Source organism: Apiotrichum porosum, assembly GCF_003942205.1.
Source record: "Apiotrichum porosum strain DSM 27194 chromosome Unknown scaffold_6, whole genome shotgun sequence".
NCBI classification, from domain to species: Eukaryota; Fungi; Basidiomycota; class Tremellomycetes; order Trichosporonales; family Trichosporonaceae; genus Apiotrichum; species Apiotrichum porosum.
Window position 1 is genome coordinate 613,736 of NW_021167113.1, and position 27,119 is coordinate 640,854.

Genomic DNA, 27,119 nt, shown 5'->3' on the forward strand with positions numbered 1-27,119 from the left:
CACAATCTCCAGAACACACCGACGACACGGCAGGTTTCTCGATATCATCACGTCGATCACCTTTTTTCTAACTGGCTGTATGCTGATACCCATCCGTCCGGGGATACGCTGCCGCGTCTCGATGCATTGCGTCTGCTGCCCACCTACAGTTGTCATCGTGCATGACTGCTGAGAGAACGTGCAAGGACGAGGTGGAGGAGGCAATGTGGAGGGCAGGAGAAGTTCGGCTTCGGACGGCAGATGCCGGCCGTAACGGATTGTCCGGGGCAAAGAAGGCTTGGCCGCCAGGTGGAGGGCTGACCTAACCGTCATAACCCCCGTGCTCAGAGGTCCTTACCGTTTCTTTTCCACTCACTCACTCTTTACAAAACATCACTCACCATGTCGTCCACCGAGGGAAAGGTATGCAGCTGTGTTGCCCGGCCGTCGCAATGCACAGCTGACCCTGCAGACCATCACTTGCAAGGCCGCCGTCGCCTGGGAGGCTGGTACGTTCTAGGTGGGCAGTCACCTCCTAATCTCTCACAGGCAAGCCCCTCTCGATCGAGACCGTCGAGGTCGCTCCTCCCCGCGATGGCGAGGTTCGCATCAAGATTCTCTAGTGAGTTGAAAGAACCTGGGGGTAAAGCAACTGACAGTCCAGCACCGGTATCTGCCACACGTAGGTTTCTTTGCGCCCACGCGCCCGTGTAACCGACTGTTGGGGATCGCAGCTGACGTCTTTAGCGACGACTACACTCTCTCGGGCAAGGACTCTGAGGGTGTCTTCCCCGTCATCCTCGGACACGAGGGTGGTGGTGTTGTGGAGTCGGTTGGCGCTGGCGTCGACAACGTCAAGGTCGGCGACCACGTTATCCCCCTGTACACTGCCGAGTGCAAGAAGTGCAAGTTCTGCCTTTCGGGCAAGACCAACCTCTGCGGTGCCGTTCGCGCTACCCAGGGCAAGGGTGTCATGCCCGACGGTACCGTCCGCTTCACCTGCAAGGGCAAGGAGGTCTTCCACTTTATGGGCACTTCGACCTTTTCGCAGTACACTGTCGTCTCGCAGTACTCGGTTGTTGCCATTGACCCCGCCGCGTCGCTTGAGAAGTCGTGTCTCCTCGGCTGTGGTATCACCACCGGCTACGGTGCCGCTGTCAAGACCCCCGGCATCGAGGGCTCGACTGTCGCCGTCTTTGGTATTGGCTGTGTCGGTCTCTCCATCATCCAGGGTGCCCGTGCCAAGAACTGCTCCAAGATCATTGCCATCGACGTCAACCCCAAGAAGGAGGAGTGGGCCAAGAAGTTTGGTGCCACCGACTTTATCAACCCCACCGAGCTCAAGGGCAGCGTTGTCGACCACCTCGTCGAGATGACCGACGGCGGTCTCGACTTCACCTTTGACGCCACCGGCAACGTCCACGTCATGCGCCAGGCCCTCGAGTGCTGCCACAAGGGCTGGGGTGTCTGCAACGTTATCGGCGTGGCCCCCGCTGGTGCTGAGATCTCGACCCGTCCATTCCAGCTCGTCACCGGCCGTGTCTGGAAGGGCTCTGCGTTTGGTGGTGTCAAGGGCCGCACCGAGCTTCCCGGTCTCGTCGCCGACTACCAGTCCGGCAAGCTCTGGGTCGACCAGTTCGTCACCCACCACCAGCCCCTGGAGAAGATCAACCAGGGCTTTGACGACATGCACGCCGGCGACTGCATCCGCTGTGTTGTCAACATGGGCTTCAACGACGCTCCTTAGGTAGACGGTCTCAGCGTATTATGTCATGTAACAGGTTACAGTAGAGTAATGGGGGGTAGCAGATGGACGGTATAGGCGGGTGTCGGACACCTCGTCCAGGAGACATTTAAGCAGTTCAGCGTACTGCGTGCTGGGACAGCGTGGCTGCGCGCGACTGGCATAAACTAGACTGGAAGCTGTTACTCATGAGCTAGAGGCAACGCTCACGATCGCCGCAATTAGCAGACATGGATACAGCATGGCGGCGGTGAGGAGCTGGCTGGCATGCAGATCTACCTAGGCTGTCCTGTCTCACTTTGTCTCGCTATACGCGCCGACGCAACTGATCAACTGACGATGCTTTCGTGGTGCATGTTAGCTCCGGTGCTATTGCTGACGTTGGCTTGACAAACTGGGACGCAACTTGCATCCCACCCACCTGAATCGAGGGCCCGACAGCGCACGTCGTCGTTTTAGCTGTTGCGCGGTCCCACATGTCTGGCAGCTTCGTGAGTTTCCTGCCGAACCTCAGGACCAAGGAGCCAGGAAAGAGGGATGCGTATTGACACAAGGAGTGACTGCAAGGTAAGAAAGAGACCAACAGACGTGTGGTGTGCCACAAACGGATCGGAAGAGTCAATCACGACAGCTGGACGGACCGCCCTTTGGCTTATTCTTGCAGCTGATGGAGTGCATTGCCTCGTACGCCTGTCGGTTTGCATTCCAGAACAGCGTGTTCCTCCTGCGTGCCGGTTATTGAACGGGCTAAAGCGTACGGCCTAACGGACCCAACCTTTTCACGGCCGCAGGGGGGAACGACGGGTAGTTTGTCGCACGAACGAATGCCACCCCAACGCCACCGGCTTGGCTCTGGTAGTCTGGTAGCTCTGGGTGCCAGACGCGTTCACACACCGAGATGCTCGCCATTGCTTGTAATCGCTGTTATATCTTTCTGTATCCGCAGCACAGCGCAGCCACCTGGCGATGTACAGACAGCACCTGCGCAGCAGTCTCATGCTCATGTCAGACCCGCCGGAGCGCAGCGAGTACGTGGGTGTGTCTCGCTGGCTGGCGGCGGGCGAGAGTGCCTGGGAGGACATTTTGGGACCGAGTGCGGAGAGGGGGGTCTTTTGGGTGTGCGTGCGATCGTGCGAGCGGCCCGCCCCGCCACGACGACGAGAGCGGCACACTTTGTGCAGGAACATGGCAACGCCCAAGGAGAGATCTTGTATTGAAACGCGTTGCATGTGCGAGGAGCGTGTACGTGTCACTGTACACTGTTGCAGCCTTTTCTCATTCATCGCCTTTTCTGTACTTGTCGGCACACACACAACCCACCCACCCCACTCCAAACGTCACCGGCTGCTCGCGCTCCCCCGACGCCACGTCCTGACCAGGACCACCTCCTGAATCCACCTTGGACCCGCCGACTTTACCATCACACTGTTCACCTCTAACCGTTCTCGGGCACGGGGTCGGTCGTCCACTCCACCGAGCCCCACTTCGCCCATCGACAGCTACAGCTCTGAAGACGAAGCATACTTTGCCGCAAAGGAAAAGGACGGCATCATGGCTTCCAATGCGTACGATCCCGAGGCCGGCAAGTTCGCCATGCCGGGCGGCCGCCGCACACTCCGGCTCATGCTGGCGCGCAAGTCGCGCCTGGTGATTGGCGTCGCCGCGCTCTTCACGATCATCTTCTACCTCTCCCAGAATGGCCCCAGCACTGTCGTCCCGCCACCGCCCGTGGTCGTACCAGTCGGCGGCGACGGACGGCTACCCGTTGACGACATCTGGGACGACGTGCCGCCGCCCGTGGAGGGCGTTCAAGGCAAGGCTCCCGCCCCACCCAGTCGCCCTCCACGCCCCGACCACCCGAAGTACTATATCATTGACGAGAACGGCGACCACTTCCTCCCCAACGCCGGGCGCAAGGTGGCGCCCATGCACCCGGGTCAGAAGGATATCGTGGACCCCGCAGACCTGTTCCCCGAAGTCGAGCTGCCATGGCACTTCAAGGCGCCCAAGTCAGACCCCTTTCCACGCGAGCGCATGCGTGAGATTGTCAGTGAGGCTCCCGACCCACCAAACGCCATCGTCAAGGCCACGCTTGACAAGAAGGACTTTTCGCAGACGTGGAAGGGTCCCGCGGACTGGAACAAGGCCGGACCCGGTGTCAAGAACGTCCAGTGGCCCAGCTTCGAGCTCAAGGACCGCGATTGGGAGAGCACCGAGCAAGCCGAGAGGCGTGAAGAGCGTCGCAAGGCTGTGAAGCGCGGCTTTGTGCACGCGTGGCAGGCATACAAGGACCATGCGTGGGGTGAGTGTGCTACAAGACAAGCGAGGTGCTGCGAGGGTGGACAGTGTGCTGACATTCCCAGGCCATGACGAGGTGATGCCCAAGTCCAAAAAGGCGTCCGACCCTTTCAACGGCTGGGGCGCGTCCATTGTGGACACCCTCGACACGCTGTTGGTCATGGGTCTGCAGGAGGAATACAACCTGTGTCGACGACACGTCAACCAGATCAACTTTCACTGGATCACCGGTCGCGACTGGTCGCAGGGCTACATCGGCCTGGATGGCGAGCTGGACGCTCACGGCAAGCAGTGGACAATCGACCGTGACCGCACTGCCGGCCTCCCCGTCTTTGAAACCGGTATTCGCTACCTCGGTGGACTGCTCGGCGCCTACGACCTGACTGGCGACAAGCTCATGCTCGACCGTGCTGTGGACATTGCCGAGGTTCTCGGTCGCGCATTCAACACCAAGTCTGGTCTTCCGCAGGGCTCGCGTATCGACCCGGGCCAAGAGTCGGGCGTGTACCAGCTCGGCAGTGTCTCCGTCGCCGAGGTTGGCAGTATGACCCTCGAGCTCATGCGCCTGTCGTTTGCTACTGGCGACCGCAAGTGGTTCGACCTCGCGCAGCGCGCCATGGACTTTATCGACAAGAAGATTGTGCCCCGCTCAAAGTTCAAGCCCCTCATCCCCATGCACTTTACCCCGGACGCGGCGTCCCAGACGGCCCTCACTGGTGGATTTACGTTTGGCGCCATGTGCGACTCTTACTACGAGTACCTCATCAAGACGTACAAGCTTCTCGGCGGCAACGAGATTGCCAAGCAGTACAAGCGCTTGTACGAGGACAGCATTGACGCAGCGCGCAAGCTGCTCTTTGTTGACATTGACATTGTCCCCGACACCAAGCTCATGACGATTGGCAAGTGGGAGCACAACGGTCTCCACAACGAGACCGAGCACCTCGCGTGCTTTGCGGGAGCCATGCTGGGTCTCGGTGCCAAGCTCCTCGACCGTCCTCAGGACATGTCCGATGCCGCCAAGTTTACGGGTACTTGCTACTGGCTCAGCGCCGCGACCAAGACTGGAATCCAGCCCGAGGTCGTGCACTTTTACAGCGGCGACGACGAGTCGCGGTTCCAAAACATGACGACCGAGCTCGGACCCAAGGGCGAGCCCCGCATGTGGCACCCGCCCATCAGCCAGCCGTTCCAGGAAGACCAGATCAACTATGCCAAGATGCACAAGAGCATGAAGGGCGAGTGGCTCTACAACGACGACCACAGTCCCGTGGCCAACAACTCGGGACGTGTTGGCAAGAACCCCATCACCTACTACCGCCACCTCGTGGGCGAGCCGGCTGGAACCAAGCGCGTCGGCACGTACTACATCAACCGCCCCGAGACGATCGAGTCGGTCTTTTACATGTGGCGCCTCACTGGCGACCGTGGATGGCAGGACAAGGGTTGGCGCATGTTCACCTCGTGGATGGAGCACGCCAAGGTCGACGGCGGCATCAGTTCCATCCAGGACGTGACTGTCGACCCCACCACTGGCCGCGGCGTCCTGCACGGCGACAACATGGAGTCGTTCATCTTCGCCGAGACGTTCAAGTACCACTACCTGCTGCAGGCGGACCCTCTGCTCCTCAACCTGGACGACTACGTGCTCAACACCGAGGCCCACCCGTTCATCGTCGACCCCAAGACGACCAAGCCGGGCTCGCAGGGCCTGTGGAAGCCCGTCGACGACGCCGACGCCGACCTCGGCGTGCGCGGCGAGGGCACCGACGCCCAAAAGTGGATGCGCCTCAAGGCCCTCGAGGGCAAGCGTCCCAGCACGGCCAAGCCCATAAACCCCAGGTTAAATGGTGGAGGCGGGCATGGAATGGGCGGCGGCGCCGGAGCTGGAAAGCTCGGCGTCTCGCCCGATGTCATCGTGTAAGTAGGTTATCGTCGTTTAGATGGACATGCATATATGGGTTTAGATTGGGCGGCGCGTGGAGGAGGTAGCAGCGGACATTGGGAAACCTCCCAAGATGGACATTGTCAAGCCACCCGAGGTGGACATAATGTTGCGACGGGGATGCCGGCCGAGATCGTGAAACCTCCTAAGATGGACATCGCGGACCTTGTGAAGGCGCCGAAGATGGACGCCGTTGCCATCATGGCGCCGCCCAAGATATTGCGACGGGGATACCTGCCGAGACCGTGAAGGCTCCTGAGATGGACGCCTTGGACCTCGTGAAGGGGCCGAAGATGGACGCCGTCGAGAAGAGCCGCCCACGGTGGACAAGATCCTCAAGGCGCCCAAGATGGACACATCGGATATCTGGTGAAGCCGCCTAAGATGGACGCTTTGCACCTCGTCAAGCCGCCCAGCGTGGACACCGCCGAAGTCGTGAAACAACCCAAGACGGACATCGCCATGCCGTATCACCGGGAAGCCTGCAAAGCTCGTGAAGGGATGGACAAACATGGGCACAGTGTGCATCTTGATTTCGCCCAAGATGGACACCTTGGACATCGTCAAGCCATTCCAAGACGGACACCTTTCATATGGTCAAGCTACCCAAGTTTGATAGAGGCAAGGTGCCGAAGCTGGACTTTTGTGACTTTTTTGTCAAGGCGCCGACACTTGTCAAGGGTCAACACGTCAACACCGCAAACGCACGCCACACTTGTTCGCGCGCTCGCTGCTCCATTGCACCAGCAACACCACACGTGTCGTTACTTCAAAAGCTGCATACTGCGTTCGATGCCAAGTATATTTTGTTTACAACTGCCTCTCTCATTCCCCATGTCTAATGTAGCTAGCGTTTTAGAGCTTGCTCTTGAGCTGGCCGCCGTTGACGAGGGTGACGGCAGCGTTGGCCAGGGCGGGCGCGTCACGCTCCTTGACCTTGACCTGGAAGAGGACCTTGTCGCCCTCCTTCCACATCTCAGTGACGAGGGTCTCTCCGGGCACGACGGTGCCGACGAAGCGGACCTTGATGTCCGAGAAGGGGCCGTAGGTGTTGATGATGTGGCGACCGGCGAAGCCCATCGAGCAGAGGCCGTGGAGGATGGGCTTCTTGAAGCCGCCGATGGCGGCGAACTGGGGGTCGATGTGGAGGGGGTTGTAGTCGCCCGAGAGGCGGTAGATGGCCGCCTGGTCCTCCGAGGTCTTCTCCTCGACGACGGCGTCGGGGGCGCGCTTGGGGGCAGCGTTGGCGGCAGTGGCGGCACCGCGGTCGTCGCCCTTCTGCTGGCCACCAAAGCCACCCGAGCCACGGATGAAGACGGTCGAGTGGTTCTCAAAGATGAGCTTGCCAGTGGCCTTGTCGCGGGTCTCGACAATGGTGGTGACGGACGCAGCCTTGCCCTTGTCAAGAGCCTCGAAGATACGGGGCTCGTTGGTGAGGGTGCCCTCGGTGGGGATGGGGCCGTGGATCTTGAGGTACTGCTCGCCGTGGAGGAGCTTGGCAGGGTTGAAGTTGGGGACAATCTTGCCGAGGTCGATGGTCGACGACGAGATGAACTGCGGGACAACACCGAAAGTGGGGAGGGCACCGAAGCTCTCGGCGTTCTCGTAGGTGTTGTTGAGCTCAGTGGCGTGGGCACCAATGCCGAGGTTGTAGAGCATGACGTCACGCTGGGTGTAGGTGAAGTCCTGGCCCTGGGGAGGGTTGCGCTTGGCGTGCTTGATCTCCTCAGTGTCCTTCTCGTTGATCTCCGACTCGCGGTTGGGCTTCGAGGTGGTGCCAAAGTTCTCCGAGATCTGGATGAACGACTCGCCGGCCGAAGCGGGGTGGGTCGACTGCTTGAACGAGGTGACCTTGTCCCAGTTGGCAGCGAGCTCCTCGGGCGAGACGGGCTTGTCGTTGGGGAAGGCAACGCCCTGGGTACGCTCCCAGCGCATCTGGGCGGCGAAACCACCGAAAGTCTCGTAGAAGGTACCAGTCTCGGTGCACTCGGGCGAGGTAAGGAAGGCGACGACGGGAGCGACAAACTCGGGCTTGAAGGTCTCGAGCATCTCCTTGGGCCAGACAGTGGCGGTCATGGCAGTGCCAGCACGGGGGGCAATGCAGTTAACAAGAACGTTGGCGCGCGAACCCTCAATGGCAAGGGTCTTGCAGAAGCCAATGATGGCAGCCTTGGCGGTACCGTAGTTGGCCTGGCCGTGGGCGCCGTAAACGGCGTTGGGCGAAGCGGTAACGAGGATACGGCCAAACTTCTGAGCCTGGAAGATGGGCCAGACGGCCTTGCAGCACCTGTAGGTACCACGGAGGTGGACCTTGATGACATCGTCCCACATGGCCTCGGTCATGTTGACAAAGGCCTTGTCGCGGAGGATACCAGCGTTGCAAACAAGAGCGTGGACCGAGCCAAAGGCGTCAAGACCAGCCTTGACAATGGCATCGCCCTCCTCGGCCGAGCAGACAGCAGCGACACCCTTGCCGCCGGCAGCGTTGACCTCGGCAACGACGGCGTCCGCGTTGGCCTTCGAAACATCATTGACAACGACGTTGGCACCGAGCGTGGCGTAGTAGAGAGCGTAGGTGCGGCCGAGACCAGCACCGGCACCGGTGATGATGACGGTCTTGCCCTTGTAGTCAATCTTGGGGCCCTGGGCGTTGGGGGGGAGCGAGGGCTGAGCCTCAATGACACGAGACATCTCCTCGGGGTTGCCGGGAACGGGGTGGGTGTTGCGGGTGAAGTCCATGACCTGGCCCCAGCGGGCGGCGACAGCCGAAGCGGTGAACGACGAGTCAGTCTTGTAGATGACACCCTCGGCACGCTCCCAACGGAGCTCCGAGTAGAAGCCAGCACCGAGCTCGAAGATGCGGCCGGCGACCTTGGGGCCGTTCTTGGCGGTGAGCACACCGACGAGGGGGGCGATGTGGTCGGGCGAGAGCGAGCGAAGGACGTCCTCGGGCATGACAGTGGCAGTCATGGCGGAAGCGGCAACGGGGACGATGGCGTTCGAGGTGATGTTGTACTTGGCACCCTCCATCGAGAGCGACTTGGAGAAGGCGGTGAGACCCATCTTGGCGGCCGAGTAGTTGGCCTGGCCAAGGTTGCCGTAGACACCAGCGGGCGAGGCAGTGTTGATAACGCGGCCAAACTTCTGCTGGCGCATGAGGGGCCAGACGGCCTTGGTCATGGAGTAGGCACCCTTGAGGTGGACGGCGACAATGGCGTCGAACTGGGCGTCGGTCATCTTCTTGAAGGAGGTGTCACGGAGGATACCGGCGTTGTTGATGAGGACGTGGACAGTGCCGTAGGCCTTGACAGCCTGGTCAACAACGGCCTGGCCCTCGGTGACGGAGCCGACGGCGGGGACAGCCTGGCCACCAGCTGGTTTACAGTCAGCGCGGTCCGTGAGAAACCAAGGACAAAAAACTCACCCTTCACAATCTCGTCAACGGCAGACTGGGCAGCCTCCAGCGAGACATCGTTGATGACAACCTTGGCACCGCGAGCACCGTAGAAGTGGGCGTAGCTGTAGAAGTGGACCGTTGTTTAAGAAAAAAAAGGCGACGGTGTGATTTCCGATGACATGTGTGGGAAGCGGTGAGGAGGACGTGCCGGATGAGAAGGGAAGCGTCAGCATTGGTTCTCGTCGTCACCAGTGTCACCGAGTGGCCTGGGAGCACCGTGTACACCGTTTCCGATGTATCCGGTGAGAGGTGTACTCACGCCTTGCCGATGCCACCGCCGGCACCGGTAATGAGCACCACGAGGTCCTTGAAGTCGAGCGCGGGCGAGGCCATTGCGATCGTTTAAAATAGACTAGGTTTGGAGAGAGGGGAGAGATACAAGAGAGAAAGAGAGAAAGGGTTGGGCGTGCTCTAGCTTTATGTTTCGAGGAGAGAGGAGGGACCGGCACGAACGGTTAGATGGATGATGAAGAAAGCGGAAACATGTTGCGCGATGCGGCTGGCTCTAGTTGTATGCCAGCGACGACACGATGCGACCAGGGTATTCGATGCCCCGCCGCCCGGTCCCGGCTACCCAATCGCCGGAACGTGTGCTAATGGCCATTACCAATGAATTACAAAATGCAGTGCATTCAAGCTCTAATCCCGCTGCTCAACTCTAATCGCCCCTTTGCCTCCGGATGACGCTACCGGCGCCCGTGGCCGAACGAGACCGTGGCAGAACCGGGCCCGGGGCTAACGAGGCATCCGTGGCACCCGGACACCCGGCTTGTACCCGCGCTTCACCGATCCACGCGGCGCCATCGCAGCAGGCTCTGTTAAGAGTGGGTCGTTCACAGATCAAAGTCGCTGTCGTCGTCCTCATCCCTGGCTTGGCGGCCCTTGCCGGTGCCCAGTCCTCCTCCAGACCTGATACCCCCACTCCGTGCGTTGACGGTGCCTACATCGCCTCCATCCGAGTCGCTGCCGCTGTCATTGGCCCCGCGGGAACGCAACGCTGGGGACGGCTTTTCCAACGCCGAGTAGCGGATCAGGAGCGCTTCCAGTTCTGCGATTTCCTTGTTAGATCACCGATACCCATACGGAGTTGACCGTGAACTGCTCATAAACCCCGCACTAGCCGACGTTTCTCCCTTCTTCAGTGCCCTCATACAGGCTCTTGGGGTGTCGCCTCCTCGGTGTTCCACTGCGGGGAACGGACGAGGCCGTTTACGCCCAGTCCTCACATGACGGAGATGGCCTAAACCGCGTCCGCAATGCCCAACCCTCTCCTTACTTGAAAACTCACGACGTGCTGTAGTCTTCATGCCATTCAGGCCCGCGCCCGCAACAACGTTTCCGACCATGTCACCATTACGGTAGATGAGAAGGGTAGGGACGTTCTTGTCCGGGTAGTTGGGAATACACATGCCAGCGGGAATGGACAAGAACTTGGCCTCGGGGTGAGCAGCGGCGCACTGCTGAAGGAGGGGGCGGAGGTGCTGGGAGAGGGGTACTCTGCGCAAGTATTTAGTTTACCAAAACGTTTTGGAGCCTCTCACAACACTCACGAGTCCTTGAACAGGAAGACGATGACACCGGTGCCCTTCAGCCTACGAGCCTGGAGCATTTGAGGAGCCTTGGGCTTGTCCTCGTCCTCGGAGTCGTCCTTGGCCTCACCCTCGTCGTCCGACTCCTCGGTGCCGTCCGCCTTGGTGCGGCTTCCCTCGGTGACCTCGCGCACAAAGTCCTCACGCGCAAGAGGCTCCATGCTGCCAAAGCGTCCGCGCTTCTCCTCGGCGCGCATCTCGGCCATGCGGCGGCGACGGTAGTCCTCAAACATGCGCTCGTCGTCCGAGTCGAGGTTGTCCGCCTCGAGCAGCTGGCCAAGCTGGTCGGCATCGGCGCTGGCAGCAACTGCGCGGATGGCGTCTGCCTGCGTAATGTGCGGGATGTCGGGGGAAGGCGAGCGCGAGGGAGGCTTCGGCGGGAGGATGCCATGCGCGCGGAGCGCGTCGTTGCTGGGACGGCGTCAGCTTCCGGGCAAGATGATATTTGTGTTTCCTACGTACAACTCTGTGTCTTCGTTAGGGTTGGGGTTCATTGTTATTATTGTTGTTGTTGTTGCGTGCTTGTGTCAAATGTCTCTTTTCGTCGCACAGATGGACCCCGTCATGTCGCCAAGTGCGCGCGCAAGCGTAGCGTCCGTCGTGGAACAAATATACTTCCGTGGGTAGATGCGGAGACCCCACAAGGCGTGCGCCAGTCTCTCTCGTCATCTGATCGCAATCAGATTTCTTCCGCGTGGGTGCCGAGGGTTGTCGTGCTTTCTCGAACGTCTGTTGATCTGTTGTTATCCCGACTCGACTTCTCGCCCCGCGCCTCACCGCAACACCGCCGTATCGCCTGACGACGTGTCACACAACTTGACGGCACGCTGTTTACAGATAGCGGCATGCTTCAAGAACTACCAGCCGAGCCTCGAGTCACGTCACCCCCAGCATCTCGCTCAAAGTCTACGTCTGCCAGTCACCCACCAAACCACAAAGCAACAGCACCTGCAACAGCCATGGTGGATACGTTTGACAACACGACCAAGGAGAACGATGGTATTCACCTCTTGCTGGACTGGCTCGGCACCTTCAAGGGCTTCCACAACAAACTGACCCTTCTGTCCGCCAACAGTACGTTCCCCCACATCGGCCTTCCTTGTGTGGACGCTAACACTCTGCAGATGCTGGTCGTGGTCTGTTCGCCTACGCCAAGGCCCTACAGGTGAGTCGACTCGAGTCCACAACGTCAAGCCTCCTTCAAGCCACTGACGCAAACAGCCCGGCGAGCCCATGCTGGTCATTCCTGCGCAGTCACTCCTCAACCCCTTGACACTGTCGCGCTCACCGCTGAACACCATCCCGAGCGAGCTCTTCCCTGCGTCTGCGTCGACGTCGTCACCACCCCCGCGCTCTCCCGGTGGAGGTTCACGCCGCCTCACCACCACACAGCTCCTCACTCTCCACCTTGCCCTGGCACGCGATCCCGAAGGTCGTCACAAGAGCGAGTGGCAGGTCTTCGTCGACTCGCTCCCCTCCTTCAGACCTCTCCACCCGGCCACTTGGGTGATCCCCAACAGCGATGCCCCCAACGACCCTTTCTGGCCGGAACTTGAAGCGTGTCTCAGCGAGAGCGTGCGCATCAAGATTGCTGCCGTTGTCAAGCGCTACAGGGAAGACCTGGCGATTCTCCGTCGCGTCCTGGTGAGTCGAGAAGGGAGAATAGCAACGCAACGGAACCGAATTTGGGTCTCGCTAACGATTCCAAGACGTGCGAAGAGCCATTCAAGTCGCAAGACCTGAACGACGTCATCTCGGATGAAACCTTCCTTTGGGCGTGGCTTAACGGTGAGTGGACTCGATGATGGGCGGGGTGCATACCGCGGGGGACTGACTGCGATACAGTCAACACTCGTACCGTTGCCATGCCACTTGGCCTTGCTGAGCCTCCCAATGCTGGCTGGCCCGTGAACAACCACTCCTTTGTGCCCCTGCTCGATATGATTAACCACTCTTCGATTCCGCACGTCATTTGTCCCAAACCCGAACCCTTGCCGTCTCTGTCCGTCTCGAAGCGATCAGCTCGGGGAGCACAGCGTCCCGGTGGCAACGTCCACCTGATCCCCGGCAAGGTTGACCTCGTCCTCTTCGCCCCCCTCCGTGGTCTCGACGAAGGAGAAGAAGTAACCTTCCTTTACGGTCCTCACTCCAACGCTGTGCTCTTCGCCGAGTACGGTTTCACGGAAGTGGACGAAGTGGGCGACACCTGGTGGCCCAATGCCGATATTGACGTGTCCCCCTGGCTCGACCAAGTGTGGGCCACGCAGGGAGGCAACGACGTCAAGCGGGCAGCGCTCGAGGCCGCGAACATGTGGGGTCACTCCAAGCTGGCCGCCAACGGTGGTGAGCCCCAGCCCAGCGTCGGTCTCATGACCACCCTGTGCGTCATGTGTTCGCCCGACGACGCAGTGTTCACCCCGGACGCGCTTCGCGTGCGCACATTCTCGCGCTCGGCAAAGCAATCCGCGCGCCGCGCACTGGCGCGTATCTGCGAGGCCATCCTCAACGACGTCGAGGACTGCCGTGCCGACGCGGCGGACGTGGCTACTCGTGCTGGTGGGGATGCGGACAAGGCTGAGGGGCTGCGTATCACCCGTGCGTTGCTTCGTGAGGAGGAGTGTATCACCAAGGGTGTGCTCGACCTCGTTGAGAGTGGAGGCATCATTCCTGGTTTCTAGAGGAGGAAAGAGACAGAGACAGACAGAGAAGAGTATAGAAGAACGCGGAAGCGGAAAATCAAAGAAGACCACAACCATTTTACAGTAGTTAGACGCAGAGGGCGCGTGTGTGTGTAGCTTGTTATGTATCGCATTACTCACTTGAAGGCAGGTGGCAGGTTAGACGGGACGACATTGACGTGGACCGCCTGCAAGAGTTAGGTCAGCAGACGACGCACCGAAACATTCACATACACTACATACGGCAAGGACCAACAGTACTCGAGCTAGTACTGACACAGAACCAACGCGTGAAACGATAGCACAGAAGTCGTATTAAAAAACGAGCCACACACCGTCAAGAGCCTCGCGTCGGCGCGTCCGGTGCCTAGCCTTGATCTCGGTGTCGCCGGGAGTCACCTCTTTGTCTCTTTTTTTTTCTCCTCCAGATGCGATCGATGCGAGCAAACCCGATAAAATCTCCTCCTTGCATCCCGGATAGCCCTCCTCACTTGCCGTTCGATGTCGGGCGTATGCGAAGAACGTGGTGCACACAGGTGGACGGAGACGGCCCAACACGGCAGGGAGGTGGTCGCTGCCGGCTACGTTTGCGGCCGGCCGGTGGGCTCCGGGGTTGGCCGGGTGGAGGCAGAGCCGGGGGATTCAGTGTGAGACTCACTTCTCAGCCCCACCAGACACCTGTCGCGGTGGTTCCGCGGCGCGTGTTACAGTACGTTTTAGACATTCTCCACCTGGCCACCTGTCTCCTCTTCACCTCCTCACACTCTTCAATAACAACAAGCAGCCCCCTCTTACCTACCCTCACCCACCCACCACATTCCTTCTCAACCTTTACACACAATGGGCGACTCTGCGATCCACGCTCTTGCCGGCGCCGTCGGCGGCGGTGTCTCGATGGCCCTCACGTACCCGCTCGTCAACCTGTCGACGCGCGCCGCTGTCGCCACAAAGAAGGACCACATGTCCATCACCGACGCTATCAAGAAGACTGTCAAGACGGAGGGCATCTCGGGCCTGTATTCCGGTCTGGAGTCGAGTCTGGCAGGCATCATGATCACCAACGGCGTGTACTATGTGTGTATTGCAAGTGGGAGGGATGGGAAGGGAAGCAGCACATGTGCTGTGGGATCTTGGAAGTGTGAGCGCGAGAAGGGGACACACCTCTGTCCTCTCGTCCCGTTCTTCCAATCCTCAGACGCCTTCTGTTGTTTTGATTTGTTGCCTCGACTGACAGAGATAGGCCTTTTACGAGGAGACGCGCTCTTTCCTGATGCGCCGTCGCCCCGCCGGATCCCCCGCCGGAGGAGCCCTGTCCACCAAGGAGGGTATTGTGGCAGGGATGATTGCCGGTGAGTGAAGACACCGAACCGACGCGTCGTTGTCTTGTTGTTACACCATGGTGATCCGTGCGCACAACAGCCGGTGTACACTCATAGCCGCGCGTTTCACGTTTGGGTGGCCCAGTGACCAGTGGACAGTGGGGTTGGGGCAGTGGCGCAGTGGACTGACGGCCAGGCTCGATCACTACGATCCTCACCAACCCCGTGTGGACCGTCCAGGCGTACCAGTCCACCCGCGCCGTCACCGGCAATGCCGACGACAAGCCCACCGCTATCCAGTCTGCCAAGGCCATCATCAAGCAGGACGGCGTCAAGGGTCTCTGGCGTGGTCTCGGCCCCGCGCTCATCCTCGTCATCAACCCCGTGATCCAGGTGAGTTTTTAGTTGGCACGGAAAACGTCAAGACAGCCGGCTGTGGTTGTGATTCTGGTATCGAGAGACTGCCGGCCGAGAAGGGCATGGGGCGGGATGGCTACGCACATCGTTTCGGGATCCCGTCTCGGCCGTCAACATACCGGCCAACACCGACACGGCCGCATTCTTGTCTGTGTATGCGTGTGCACGCCACTGACAATCCATAACAGTACACCACCTTTGAGCGCCTCGTCTCGCTCATCCTCGACTGGCGCTCCAAGAAGGGTGTCAAGGTCACCGGCCGCTCCGCCCTCAGCGACTGGGACCTCTTCATCCTCGGCGCCGTCTCCAAGCTCATCGCCACCGGCTCGACTTACCCCTACGTGAGTTCGGTAGGCTACTGTCTGGGCTGACCTCTCCAGCTCGTCGTCAAGTCGCGCCTCCAGGCCGCCACTCACAAGTACAACTCGTCGGTCAAGGCCGTTCTCCAGATCTTCAAGACGGAGGGTATCTCTGGTATGTGTCCTCGCTTTTCGGCATTGGGGAAGGGAGATGGTCGTTTTTCGCTCCGAGAGTCCTTGAACTGATACCCTCCGCAGGCCTGTACGCCGGTATTGGCCCCAAGCTCCTCCAGTCGGCCCTCACCGCCGCGTTCATGTTCGTCGCCCAGCGCCGCATCTACGAGGCTGTCAAGGGTCTCATCGTCGTCCTCCAGCAGCGCAAGGCCCTCCTCAAGGCCTAAGGCAAGGCGGGGGCCGCGGGCGTGATCTTGGTGTGGCTGAAATGTAGTTGCAAGTGGAAAGTTGTTAGCAGCCAGATATATTGCTGAGCAGAGTATATGTACTGTAAAGCGCTGCCTGCATGTTGCTACTTGTAGGGGCGGGGAGCTGTAGAGGCGGCGGTCAAAACTAAGCTCCCACCATGAATGGCAAGTGGCGCCCTTAGAGTGTGGTGCAATGGGACCGGTCAGTGCGGAGCAGAGTTGATTGTGGCTTTGAATGTGTGAAAGATGCTGCATGATTTCGTTACGAATACAACCGCGATAACTAAAATTATGCGAATGACAGAGAGAGAGAGCGAGAGAGATATGGAGGGAGAGGGTGAGATAACAAGAAAAGGAGATGAGAGAACAACTGCTGTCTGGGAGGCCGTTTGTCGTACACCTTAGAACTCAAACTCGGGCTCGGCGTCTGCCTGGACTGGGCTGGTGTGGACGCGAATGGACTCTTCGCACAGACGCCAAAAGTCGTCCTTGTCCGCCTCGAGGACGTCGTGGACGTCCTTGGCCGCCTCGACGCGGGCGCGGACCACGCCGGCGCGCACGTCGCCGAACGTGGGGGCCGGAGCGGCGACGGGGACGCCCCACGACGGGCGGTCCGCGACCTCGCGGCCGAGCTTGAGCCACTCGAACGCGGCCGACTCGGTGTCGTACTCGGCGGAAAACTCCTCCCATGCACGCATGAGCTGCTGGCGCACCTTGGCGCGGACTTTTTGCTCGAGGGCGGAAGGGTGGGCGGAACGCGACGAGGTAGGCTGCTCGATGTGCGATTCGGCCTTGGCGGCGTCGGCGCCCAGGCCCTGGAGGAGCAATGAGAGCGTTGCAGCCGGGTCGGGCGCCGGAATGGTGACGGTGGGCGGGGTCAATGGCTCGGGGTCCGTGCGGGCATCGTTGGTGGTGTCCACCTCACGCTCGTGTTCGGGCTCGGGCTCTGGGACGCCGGCGCCATACTGCGCCCAGTAGTCCTCCTCGTTTTCGTCGCCCGGCAGCTGGACGCGCTCGTTGGGAGGCGTGAACCCGGCCCAGTAGTTGTCGGGGGCGTTTTCATCGTCGTACCCGCCACTGTTGTACTGGACGTCTTCGACACGGTTGGTCCAGTTCCACTGGTCACCGGTGCCGTAGCCGCCGAGCGAGGCGCCGCGGTACACCCAACCGCGGCCCTTGTCGCCGTCCTCGTGCTCGAAAAAGGTGTCGACCGAGCCGTCGTCGCCAAACTCGGGTGCCAGGCGGGTGCGTGCAATGGTCATCTCGCCGTCGTGAGCGTACTCGGTGTCGCTAATCTTGAGGCTGCCAGATAGGCGTTCGAGGGCTGCGTGGAGTGCGTTGGGGTTACGGGCGTCTTTGGCCATCGGGTCTGCTGCGGTCGATGGCGGCGCAGGTGCGGGGGGGAAGGGGGTGAGGTGAGCGTCGAGGTCGTCGGGATCGGGAGGGAGAAAACGAGAGGCGCTCGAGAAAAGTACGGGCAAGTACTTGCGATGGGAGAGGGAGTGCTGGGGGTACGAGGTGGGAGAGGATGAGGTCGCGAGTGTCTGGGGATAAAGAGGGAACAGTCATGTTGGGCGGCGGGGTAATATAGGGAGCAACAAGCCTTGTGTCTCTCCTCTCGGCGGTGTTGGTCAGAGCGATGTGGGTTATTGTGCGTCGCCAGAATGGGTTTTGCCAGAGCGGCGGCGTACAAGCCGAGTGTCCGATTGTGTGCGCCGGCTGCCCCGGTTACTGGCCCAATTTGACTCGCTGTGCCTTCCCTCGCCCCACACCAGGCCCCCAATCGCACGGCGGGGGATTTGGTCCTCTTTTCCCCGCTCGCCAGCACGCAAACCACCGCAGCTGTCCCACACCTGACCGCACGAGGCCCCGGAGGCATGTAGCGAGGACCCGCAAGGACAACGGCGAGCGGCCATAGAATGGAGTGTGCGGGGGAACAACGTCCCATGCGGGGTCCCAGCGATACCACTCGGCGCCGTCGGTGTTGTGCTGGCCAATGGCCACCTCCACAGCTTCGTCTGGCTCCCACGAAGCATCCAGGGATGCTTTCAAAGGTGACAAAAGGTCCAAGGGGTTGGGCATTGGGCTGACGCGGGATGTGTGTTCCGGGCAGAAGAGCGGTGGGGAGGGTGGGGATGGTGTGCGGAGGCGGAGCAGAGTTGATTTGATATCGTCAGGGAGCCGGCAGCCAAGAAACGTTGGGCACACGCTACGTGCTACTACTCTCTGGCCCTCTGGCTTTTGTGTTTTTTGCCAAGGCTGGGCACGGCACCGAGTGGTATGGCCACAGCATTCGTTGCTTGCCAACTGGCCAACTGGCCAACTGGGCAAATGGCACTCCAGGGATATCGTAAAGGCCCCCATCCACAGCCTGCGTGGTCTTGACGGAGCCTATAGCGGCCGTCGCGAGGTCCCGCCTGGCAGCTGGCAGCCTGGGGAGAGTTCCGTTTCGAGATGCGGAAGTGTGTATGGGAGTAAAAGAGGAGGAACCCAGAAGTCCAAGAGGTCCAATGGCCAATGCAACAGTTGTTGCACGCTTAACACACGGCCACAGATCCGCAGATCCGCACCTGCCGACGCCCCGCCCGTTCTGTGTGTGTGTGTCCAGACCAACCCACCCGATGTACCGCGAACCGCTATCCAGTCAGCGTCTCCCGTGTTTGCCACCAACGACGGCGTGTTCGGAACACTCCGCAAAATGAGGATCTGCTCTTTTTTTTTATTTTTATGGGTTGCTGTTCTTTCTATTGATCTATTGATCTATTGCCTATGGGGACTGAGGCTGGGTAACCGTGAAGGTCCCAGCCAGGGGGATTCTGAATTGGTCACCTGGCGAGAGATAGTGCGGCCATTACACGGGCCCGGAGAGAGCGGCTATTAAATATGTAACTTTTTATACACGAGTGCTCGTCCAGAATCGAACCTCGGCTCATGGCCCCGGCCGTCGGGTTTCAATTTCCCCGCTGCCTGCAGTGGCCGCCCTGCAAACATTAAACACGACCGCAATGAAATAGGCGTGAGCGCTGCTCCAATGAACCTAAACCGCGTGCCTATAAAATTATAATCCCGGTGTTGTGGCGCCGCGTGGGTATGGCGTGTGCAAATTGTTATTTTTTCGCCCTGGTATTAATTTTTTTTCTCCCAACGAACTACGTCACGGGCACGCTGCCTCGCCGATGACGAAACCTCATCTTCTTCCCCCTCCGTCACCCACCCACTGCTCATCGTCGTCGTCATTAACGATCAACTCAGCCACACCTCCACTCTACATTTCCGACTTGTCCCCTCGTCCCTGCTATCGATAGCACCTCTGCAAAGGTCATATACATCCAGCAGACAGTCTTACACTCGCAAACTTGGCCGTGGGACATTCCGACTCGCCGCAACTAGTTCCAGGCAACAGCCCAAAAAGCCCTTTGCAAAAGAGTCATCGGTAGGTATTTGGCGTCGTCCAAAACCCCTCACTTTCCAACCTTCTCTGTCCCTCACTCTCGTGCGTCACCGGCTTGGGCATCCACATCTGCATCGACGCTCGGACAGCGCCGCACCATCCTCCATCCTCCCTTGCACATAAACTCCCTTCCCCACCAGCACAGTCTCGCTGACAACTCCTCCCCTTCTCTGCGAACCCACTCCCTCTCCCTGCTCTCTCTCCGCCCCCCGCCCCCCCCCTTCTCCCCCTCACCACTCCCCATCGCACTGCGTCATGCCTTAATCATCCACCCCACTTCTTCCCCTCGTCGTCCACCTTTTTGTTTCCAAACACGGTTTCACCTGTCCGTGTTGTGGCCTGTAGTACTAGTACGCTCCTTGCGGACTGTGCATACATCCGTCTCTTGCGTGAATACGTCCTTCGCCGCCACCCATCGCCCCTCTAGCGCCGGCTCCACCCCTCTTCCGCCTCACTCCTCCCGGTCGTGTCCGACCCGTACCTCTCGTCCTCATTGACCACCTCTTTGCACTCGCGAGTAGTGCGTACCACTGTTCAATACAATGACCGCCGTTGCACCCCCTCCCGCCGCCCTCCCTACGACAGTGGCCTCTGCTGGTGAGTCTTTTGAATGGGAGCTGGATCGTGTGACTCTCACTCAATGCTAACCCCACCACACAGTGGCACCAGCCCCAAAGGAAGCCAAGGCCGAGCCCGTCGAGGAGAAGACTGCCGAAAAGCCTGCAAGCAAGGCCTCTGAGGCTAGCAGCGAGAAGGACAAGCCCAAGTCTGACGCAGGAGACAAGAGCGAAGGTGAGTTTTGTTGTGATTAGTAATATGGCCGTGCTTTGATCTACCGTCATATGCGGTCATGATTCCGGCGTTGGCCGGGCCTGCCAGTGTTTTGGTATCGTCTTCCATCAGCTTCTCGTCCTCAGCCACCAGAATGGCTGCTTGTGATCTCCGTTCCTTGTCTGTGTATAGCATTCCCATGCTTGTTGTGCAATCAACACACTCCCCCTCCTCCAATTGCCCCACCGTGCTATTCTAGACCCGGTGAAACAAACAATAGCTGACCTATTCTTCCCACCACACTCCACCATCCGTATTACTCCATCTCGCCTGCATCTCCCAACCATCTCATCGCCCGCATCTCCCAATACGACGCCATCCCCACTCGGCACCCCTTCCCTCGACCCTCAACAATCCTCAACACCAACAGCCCAGTCTCCATCTGGCCCTCCTGAGACCTCCGACACCGATGGCCGTCCTCGCGCGACCTCTGGTGGCCGTTCCATGTTCGACCTCGAACCCAACCCATTTGAGCAGTCGTTCTCCAGGGGCTCTGCGTCCACCGAGCGCACAACGCCTCCTCGTGGCGGCGACGCGACCAGCGTCAAGCACAACGCTCTTCCACCCCTCTCGAGCTTGACCAGCCCTGCGGCTGCCGACCCTTCTCAGTTCCCGTGGCTGGCTGGCCACTCGTTGCGCTCGGGCCCACTCAGTCCCGCCATGCTCGCTGGCCCGCAGCAGAACAGCCAGAACAACAACAACAGCAACAACAACGCGGCAGCTGCGCCGCCCAACAACGGTGCCACAAACACCAACGCCCCTGCCAGCAACAACGCCGCCAACAACGGCAACAACAACCCCCCGCCTCCCAACCCCAATGCTGGCGCTTGGGGCCCTGCTGGTGAGGGTGGTGCCGTCGAGGGAGAGAACTTTGAGCCTGGCAACTTCCGCACTGGATTCACCCCCGGAACTGGCTCGGGATTCACCCCCGGTTACAACGCCCTCCTCAACTCCAACTTTGGTCAGCTCCCGATGCCCAGCCCTAACACTGCTGCCTTCCTCAACAGCATCACCAACGTTGCCACCGATGGCGTCGACTCGAACGGCGCCCCTGCCGGTGGACAGGGTGGCGCGTACGCTGAGCCTCCTTCGGCAATCCCGCCCCACATGCAACAGCAGCAGCAGCAGCACATGCCACAGCTCAACCCCGGAATGCCCGGTGGTCCGCAGGAGACTATCACTCCCAACACGCTCAACGCTCTCACCGGCGCTGTCGGTGAGATTAACCGTCAGCAGGGTGGTATTCCCCAGCAGCCCTACTACCCGCCCGGCATGGTCCCTCAGGTCGACTATGCCCAACAGAATGCCAACGCCGCGAGCCAAGCCGCCAATGGTCTCTTCTTGCTTTCGCAGGCCCACCAGGAGCTTTCGAAGCGTGAACGCGAGGAGTCCCAGGGTCCGCTCATGAACAAGCGCACTGCTGTCGGCGCTGCTCCCCCTGGTAGCGGCAAGCCCCCTTCTGCTGGGCAGAAGCGCAAGGAGGCTGCTCCCAAGGGTCCTGCCGCCAAGAAGGGCAAGAAGGGACCCGGTCCCAAGGAGGAGAGCGAGTCCGACGAGGAGGAAGAGGACTTTGACGACAAGAAGCTCGGTCGCAACGAGACTGAGGAGGAGAAGCGCAAGAACTTCCTGGAGCGTAACCGTCAGGGTGAGTTAACAAGAAACGATTCAACGGTCGGCCTCTCAGCTAACAAAACAGCCGCCCTCAAGTGCCGTCAGCGCAAAAAGGCCTGGCTCAACGAGCTTCAGAACAAGGTCGAGACACTGTCCATGGAGAATGAGCGCCTCCAGCACACCGTCCGCAGCATGGAGGACGAGCTGCAGAGGCTAACCACCATCCTCATGCAGCACCGTGACTGCGGCCTCGCCATGCCGCCCATGGCTCCCGCGTACGGTCGTCCCTTGCGTTAGCTCTAGTCCGCGCAAACATCTTCGGGCTTGTACATTGTTGGGCCCGCGGTTGGCCGCCTACATTCCAGCCGCCGACCTTCAACCCCGGCTCCCCCATTCTCTCAGCATGCCACCACCCCCATACCACCATCCTGGACTCTCTCGGTCTTCATGCGCGGGCCTCGCCCGCACCGTACCTTTCGCTTTCGCTCTTCCCCCTTCCACCTACTGTTGAGACCGAACTAGTCACATGTATCACAGAACCCGATGCAGCTTATGCCCTGTCGCGTGCGTGTCCTTTGCCTTGTTCCTGTCGTGTGCCCTTTGCTCCGTTCAACTGACATCATTTTTCGTGTTGCGCTGACATCATCGTGTTCGTTTGTTGTTGTTTATCGGTTTTGTTGTTGTTTGTGTGCTCCAGCTACGTCAGTGGAGCACTGGCAGCCCAGCGATGACGTCGTAGTCGTAATTACATTAACATGAGTGTTCTATCAAAACTGGGTGTCTCCACAGGTGGCCATAGGGAACGAGGCTAGAGAAAGAGAGTGTACGTTTTACTGGGTGGGTGGTGTGTGCGGTGGCGGTATTTGAGAACGGCGTGTGCCAGAATGTCCGTTGGTGGAAGGAAGGTAGGCAGGTATTGAGACAATTTGAGAAGAGGAAGAGGAAGGTGGGGATCGAGATCGAGGAAAACATCTGGGGTTTTGTTTTTGTTTCTTAGGCGACGCGCACTGCGTACGCGATGCACACGAAGATCATCGTGTCCTGGTAACCCCTCGTCAGCACCCATCCCACAGGTACAGCACGTCCGCAACCAGAGCTGGTTGCCACTCACGTTCGAGTACATCTCCTGCACTGCACAGTCTGTGTCCTCCCAGTGGCAGCTCATGTCGGCGCGGCCTGCTTGGCCAAAGTTCTCGCTAAACTGGGACGTCACCTGCGTATCGTGTGTCAGTGTACCATATGTCAGAGGGTCAGAGCCTGTGGCCCACAGCAACACTTCCACCGCCATCGCTCATTATCTCGGCATATGCACGCCCCGCCATCACCAGCACCCAGCACCGTTCGCAGCCGCTCGCCGCGTCCGTTGGAACAATGTCAGGTGTTGGCCTTTCGTATCCGCTCTGGCCAAGGCCACGGCTGGCGCACCTCTCCCTCCTCGTCCCAAAGGCACGGACGACATTTGGGACCTGTGGACCAGAATCCTCGTCCCGCGGGCCAAAACTGGGCCACGGCCCACTGGCTGGCGACTGGACAACAACATTGGCAGAGACGGCAAGCACCCTTTCGCCACCGGGGAGAAGTCAAACGCCGGTCGTTTGGTGTTTGGGGGGGTTGCAAGCAGCAAGACAGTTCTGTGCCACACCCACCACCCGCCAGGTCCCCCCTAACGGCGGGGTGAGGTTGCAGTACACATGCAGCCAGAACGGGTGTGGTCGCGAGCTCGAGCATGAGAACGCTGTGCGACCCTACTCACAATGTACTTGTATCCCTTGGGGTCGAGCTCGAGCATCTTGTGCTTTACGCGCTGGTGAACGGTCAGCTGCCACTCCGCCTGATTATTGTAGCTTGGCGTTCTGTCCACACCGAGTGCGAGTGCGAGTACGACTGAAGAACACGACAAGCGACAGCTCTCTTCTGCAACCCACTTCACAGATCTCCTTCGAGTAGGCGCCCATGCGTGCGCGGTCATTCGAGTCCCACTGTGCGCCGGCGAGGGTCTTGGCGAGGAGCTGCCGGACATACGGGCGGAGCTGGTCGGCGGGGAACCTGGTCGAGCGTGTTAGCTGGGCACTAGCGAGGGAAGGTGGGGGAAGGTGAGGAGGGAAGGCGAGGGAGTGTGCTTCCCATCACCTGTACACTGCAAGAACAGCAGTACACACTGGGGCCGACGGCGGTCGCTGGCTAAGAAAGTCGATACAGCTGGCGTCCACAACAGTGATGGCCAGACCTGTAAGGCTCAGATACGTACTTCTGGCGCACTGGACGGAGAGACTTTTCCGAGGAAGGCATCGTGGTAAGAGAGTCGATGCGGTCGCGGAGGGTACGGGAGTAGTGCTCTGTGTCGGTTGTGGTCATGGACTTTGATTTAAACGCGTCGAGAAACATGGTTGTGGCTTGGGCCGTTGCCAGCTGGGGAAGCGGGACCGGGGGTGTCGACGGCAGCAGACGCGGTGGCAACGGGGCCAGGACGGGCAGGGCGGCGGCGGCGGCAGCAGCGCGACGCGCCGGTTGGGATGACAGGGTGTTTGCCGTCAAAAGAGGAGATGCGAGTTTCGTTTATCCATTTCCTTAATCTTCATTCCAACCACTTCACTTATCTTTTAAACGCGTCGGATCCACTCCTCTGCACATCGCTCTCGCCCTTGCCGCCGGCCACCTCACACCCCGTCCTGTCCATGAGCGAGTGGTCGACACACGCGCACCGGTACACCCATCCCCCCTACTCCCCGTACCCGCACGCTTCGCCGCACGCGACTCACGCCGCCGCCTCCGCGGCGTACGTCTCCGTGCCCTCCCTCTCCCCTCACTCCATCCACTCGCATTCCCCCCACTCGCCTTCGTCCTTCTCTCCCCGGACACCCCAACTACACGCGTACCTCGCTCCTGCGCACCATCAGCAGTACGGCCACCACCAGCCGCACCCGCAGCAGCAGCAACAACAACAACAACACCCTCATTCGACGCGACACAGGGCCTCCACCCAACTAGGCCTGGCGTTGCATCACCCTTCGCCCGTGCGCGCCCATTCGTACCCTTCACAGTACGGCTACGCGGTCAACTTCTCAACTGGCTCAGTACACTCATCTACTGGCTCCAAGCACAACCTTCCTTCACCACCGCTTTCCACCAGCGCGATGCCTGACCCTTGGACCGCAGAGCGTCCCGAAACGGACGACGACGAGTGGGGTGTCACCAGCGGCGGAAGCCCACGCAGCATGGGTTCAGCCCCCCGGAACGGCCACGCATCACCGCCTCGGGCGCTTGGTCTGCATCGCAGCGCGTACTCTCCCCCTATGAAGGCCGCGGCTGGACCACCAAGCAAGAAGAGCTTCGGCGCGCCGTACACGCTCGAGGTGTGGGCGAGCGTCATGGACAAGAGCAAAGGTCGTGACAAGGTCTTGGTGAGCACAACTTTTTTCCCCTTCCATGGCCCCATTGGCGTGCCGCCTCCGTGCGTCGGTTGCTGACCTCGAACCCCTACAGAAAACGGTCCAGTACTCGCTGCGCACATACCTGTACCTCCTTGGCCTCATTGCTGCTGTGCGGCCTCTGACCAAGTGGTTCCGTGCCAACCAGAAGCGCGCAACACTCGCTGTTGCTGGCCTTTCTCTCACGCGCAAGTGTCTGCTCTTGCTCAACCCTCTGCGTCCCGTTGGCGCGCTTCTCTCTCCCGAGCCCACGTCGGCGCGTGAGTTCCTCGACCACCTCATCGACCTTATCGGCGCCGTGGCCGACGACGTGTTCTGTCTCTCCAAACTCGGTCTCGTCTCGCGGCGCAAGGGCAAGAAGGCGGACATGTGGGCCAAGTGAGTACCCTTCCCCTCCTCTAGCGCGGAGACGCATGCTTGTGCCCACGGGGACTCCACTGACACTTGTTTTTCTTCCTCTGCAGCCGGATATGGCTCTTTAGCACCGTTACCGGGCTTTACGCCCTGTACGCCAAGTCTTTCCGTCCTCGTAGCAAGGAGGACAAGACCGAAGACGAGTGGAAGCAGCGCAAGCTGCTCTGCGACCTGGTGTTTGTCTGTGAGTTCCTCCCATGTGTGCCCACCGTCAATGTCCTAACACCTGGCCAGCATACGACATTTTCGAGATCTCCTGGTTCAAGGAGCCCGTCCTCTGCATCTCTGGTCTCATGGCTGCACTGATAGGGTGAGTTGCTTGTGCGCGGCGTCGACCGTAGCGTGCGAAAGTTCGCGTCGGCATCCGGCTATTCTTGTGCCGGTTCACAGCGGATTTGTGCTGACCATTCCTCCCACAGCACGGGCCAGCTCTACCACAAGGAATGGCAAGCCATGTCCAAGCAGCGACTGCAATAGGCAGCACGCACATACTATAGAGGGTGATTCCATCAAGGGAAAAGGGAACGGAACGAAGCGTGTACGACCTTTTGGTGTGGTGGGAACGCGTTCAGTCATGCACTAAGTAATGATTAGAGTTTGGGAATCGCCTAAATTTCTAATTCGGCCAAGTCCGAGCCATATTTGACGACCGTGGGTGGGGTTGAAGCGCATGCATTTGTCACTGTCTATTGTCAGCAACGCCAGCTCTCATCCTCCGTTCTCCACGCCACGCTGAATCCTGTTTTTCTAGATTCTCTGCGACCATGCCCAGTCCCGAATGACCTCTTCTCGTTCATGCGTCCACCCCCTGATTCAGAATCGAGAGGCCACAATCGATAGCAGAGCCTGGCCAGGTCAAGATAGGGGGACCGAGGGGTCTCGGTTCCTTGCCGCACCCAGAAAGTCACCATGAACGCCGAGGTTGTTGAAACAGTTTGCCGATCCCTGTCCTTGGAGGTGCCAGCTGCGACGACGACTCAGTCGTGATCCGTGACACCGTGACAGCTCTCTGTTTTGGGTCTTACTTGATTTTTTTTTTTTCATACGAACACCGCCGTTGGCCCTTACCGTTTGCAGGCGCCGGTCGGCGCCAATCCGCCACCAGCGGGAGCTTGGGCGATAGCACAGCAACGACCTCGTGACGTCCGAGTCGAATTGCAACCGAGGTGGTGGTAACCAATGCCGACGCGTTTGAGTTTTCGAGTCACTACTCGCGCAACAGCAACACCGCTGCTCT

At 59.8% G+C, this 27,119-nt stretch overlaps 10 protein-coding genes across 10 annotated transcripts; 6 read left to right on the forward strand and 4 right to left on the reverse strand.

The window, feature by feature from the left end:
- Positions 1 to 381: 381 nt before the first annotated feature.
- FDH1_2 (formate dehydrogenase (NAD+)) lies at positions 382 to 1,726 on the forward strand (the record flags this gene model as incomplete). The annotated part of the gene is made up of 5 exons (XM_028623351.1): positions 382 to 402; positions 452 to 488; positions 529 to 601; positions 644 to 661; positions 727 to 1,726. 5 exons carry the CDS (start codon positions 382 to 384, stop codon positions 1,724 to 1,726), a joined length of 1,149 nt encoding a protein of 382 aa, XP_028476284.1.
- A 1,548-nt stretch (positions 1,727 to 3,274) lies between these two features.
- EHS24_008025 (uncharacterized protein) lies at positions 3,275 to 5,945 on the forward strand (the record flags this gene model as incomplete). The annotated part of the gene is made up of 2 exons (XM_028623352.1): positions 3,275 to 4,025; positions 4,087 to 5,945. The coding sequence occupies 2 exons, from the start codon at positions 3,275 to 3,277 to the stop codon at positions 5,943 to 5,945; spliced, it is 2,610 nt and encodes an 869-aa protein (XP_028476285.1).
- Positions 5,946 to 6,821: 876 nt separating this feature from the next.
- Positions 6,822 to 9,756, reverse strand: EHS24_008026 (uncharacterized protein; the record flags this gene model as incomplete). The annotated part of the gene is made up of 3 exons (XM_028623353.1): positions 6,822 to 9,340; positions 9,391 to 9,485; positions 9,683 to 9,756. The coding sequence occupies 3 exons, from the start codon at positions 9,754 to 9,756 to the stop codon at positions 6,822 to 6,824; spliced, it is 2,688 nt and encodes an 895-aa protein (XP_028476286.1).
- A 500-nt stretch (positions 9,757 to 10,256) lies between these two features.
- EHS24_008027 (uncharacterized protein) lies at positions 10,257 to 11,506 on the reverse strand (the record flags this gene model as incomplete). The annotated part of the gene is made up of 4 exons (XM_028623354.1): positions 10,257 to 10,471; positions 10,712 to 10,920; positions 10,974 to 11,423; positions 11,475 to 11,506. The coding sequence occupies 4 exons, from the start codon at positions 11,504 to 11,506 to the stop codon at positions 10,257 to 10,259; spliced, it is 906 nt and encodes a 301-aa protein (XP_028476287.1).
- Positions 11,507 to 11,971: 465 nt separating this feature from the next.
- EHS24_008028 (uncharacterized protein) lies at positions 11,972 to 13,690 on the forward strand (the record flags this gene model as incomplete). The annotated part of the gene is made up of 5 exons (XM_028623355.1): positions 11,972 to 12,086; positions 12,137 to 12,177; positions 12,234 to 12,656; positions 12,722 to 12,800; positions 12,858 to 13,690. 5 exons carry the CDS (start codon positions 11,972 to 11,974, stop codon positions 13,688 to 13,690), a joined length of 1,491 nt encoding a protein of 496 aa, XP_028476288.1.
- Positions 13,691 to 14,530: 840 nt separating this feature from the next.
- EHS24_008029 (uncharacterized protein) lies at positions 14,531 to 16,126 on the forward strand (the record flags this gene model as incomplete). The annotated part of the gene is made up of 6 exons (XM_028623356.1): positions 14,531 to 14,764; positions 14,931 to 15,039; positions 15,206 to 15,402; positions 15,615 to 15,767; positions 15,807 to 15,900; positions 15,984 to 16,126. 6 exons carry the CDS (start codon positions 14,531 to 14,533, stop codon positions 16,124 to 16,126), a joined length of 930 nt encoding a protein of 309 aa, XP_028476289.1.
- A 422-nt stretch (positions 16,127 to 16,548) lies between these two features.
- Positions 16,549 to 17,511, reverse strand: EHS24_008030 (uncharacterized protein; the record flags this gene model as incomplete). The annotated part of the gene is made up of 1 exon (XM_028623357.1): positions 16,549 to 17,511. One exon carries the CDS (start codon positions 17,509 to 17,511, stop codon positions 16,549 to 16,551), a length of 963 nt encoding a protein of 320 aa, XP_028476290.1.
- Positions 17,512 to 20,140: 2,629 nt separating this feature from the next.
- On the forward strand, positions 20,141 to 22,337 carry EHS24_008031 (uncharacterized protein; the record flags this gene model as incomplete). The annotated part of the gene is made up of 4 exons (XM_028623358.1): positions 20,141 to 20,195; positions 20,259 to 20,390; positions 20,800 to 22,074; positions 22,126 to 22,337. 4 exons carry the CDS (start codon positions 20,141 to 20,143, stop codon positions 22,335 to 22,337), a joined length of 1,674 nt encoding a protein of 557 aa, XP_028476291.1.
- A 696-nt stretch (positions 22,338 to 23,033) lies between these two features.
- On the reverse strand, positions 23,034 to 24,425 carry EHS24_008032 (uncharacterized protein; the record flags this gene model as incomplete). The annotated part of the gene is made up of 5 exons (XM_028623359.1): positions 23,034 to 23,081; positions 23,152 to 23,253; positions 23,794 to 23,871; positions 23,966 to 24,086; positions 24,289 to 24,425. The coding sequence occupies 5 exons, from the start codon at positions 24,423 to 24,425 to the stop codon at positions 23,034 to 23,036; spliced, it is 486 nt and encodes a 161-aa protein (XP_028476292.1).
- Positions 24,426 to 25,174: 749 nt separating this feature from the next.
- On the forward strand, positions 25,175 to 26,359 carry EHS24_008033 (uncharacterized protein; the record flags this gene model as incomplete). Its single annotated transcript, XM_028623360.1, has 5 exons — positions 25,175 to 25,441; positions 25,524 to 25,846; positions 25,933 to 26,066; positions 26,117 to 26,192; positions 26,302 to 26,359. The coding sequence occupies 5 exons, from the start codon at positions 25,175 to 25,177 to the stop codon at positions 26,357 to 26,359; spliced, it is 858 nt and encodes a 285-aa protein (XP_028476293.1).
- Positions 26,360 to 27,119: the final 760 nt, after the last annotated feature.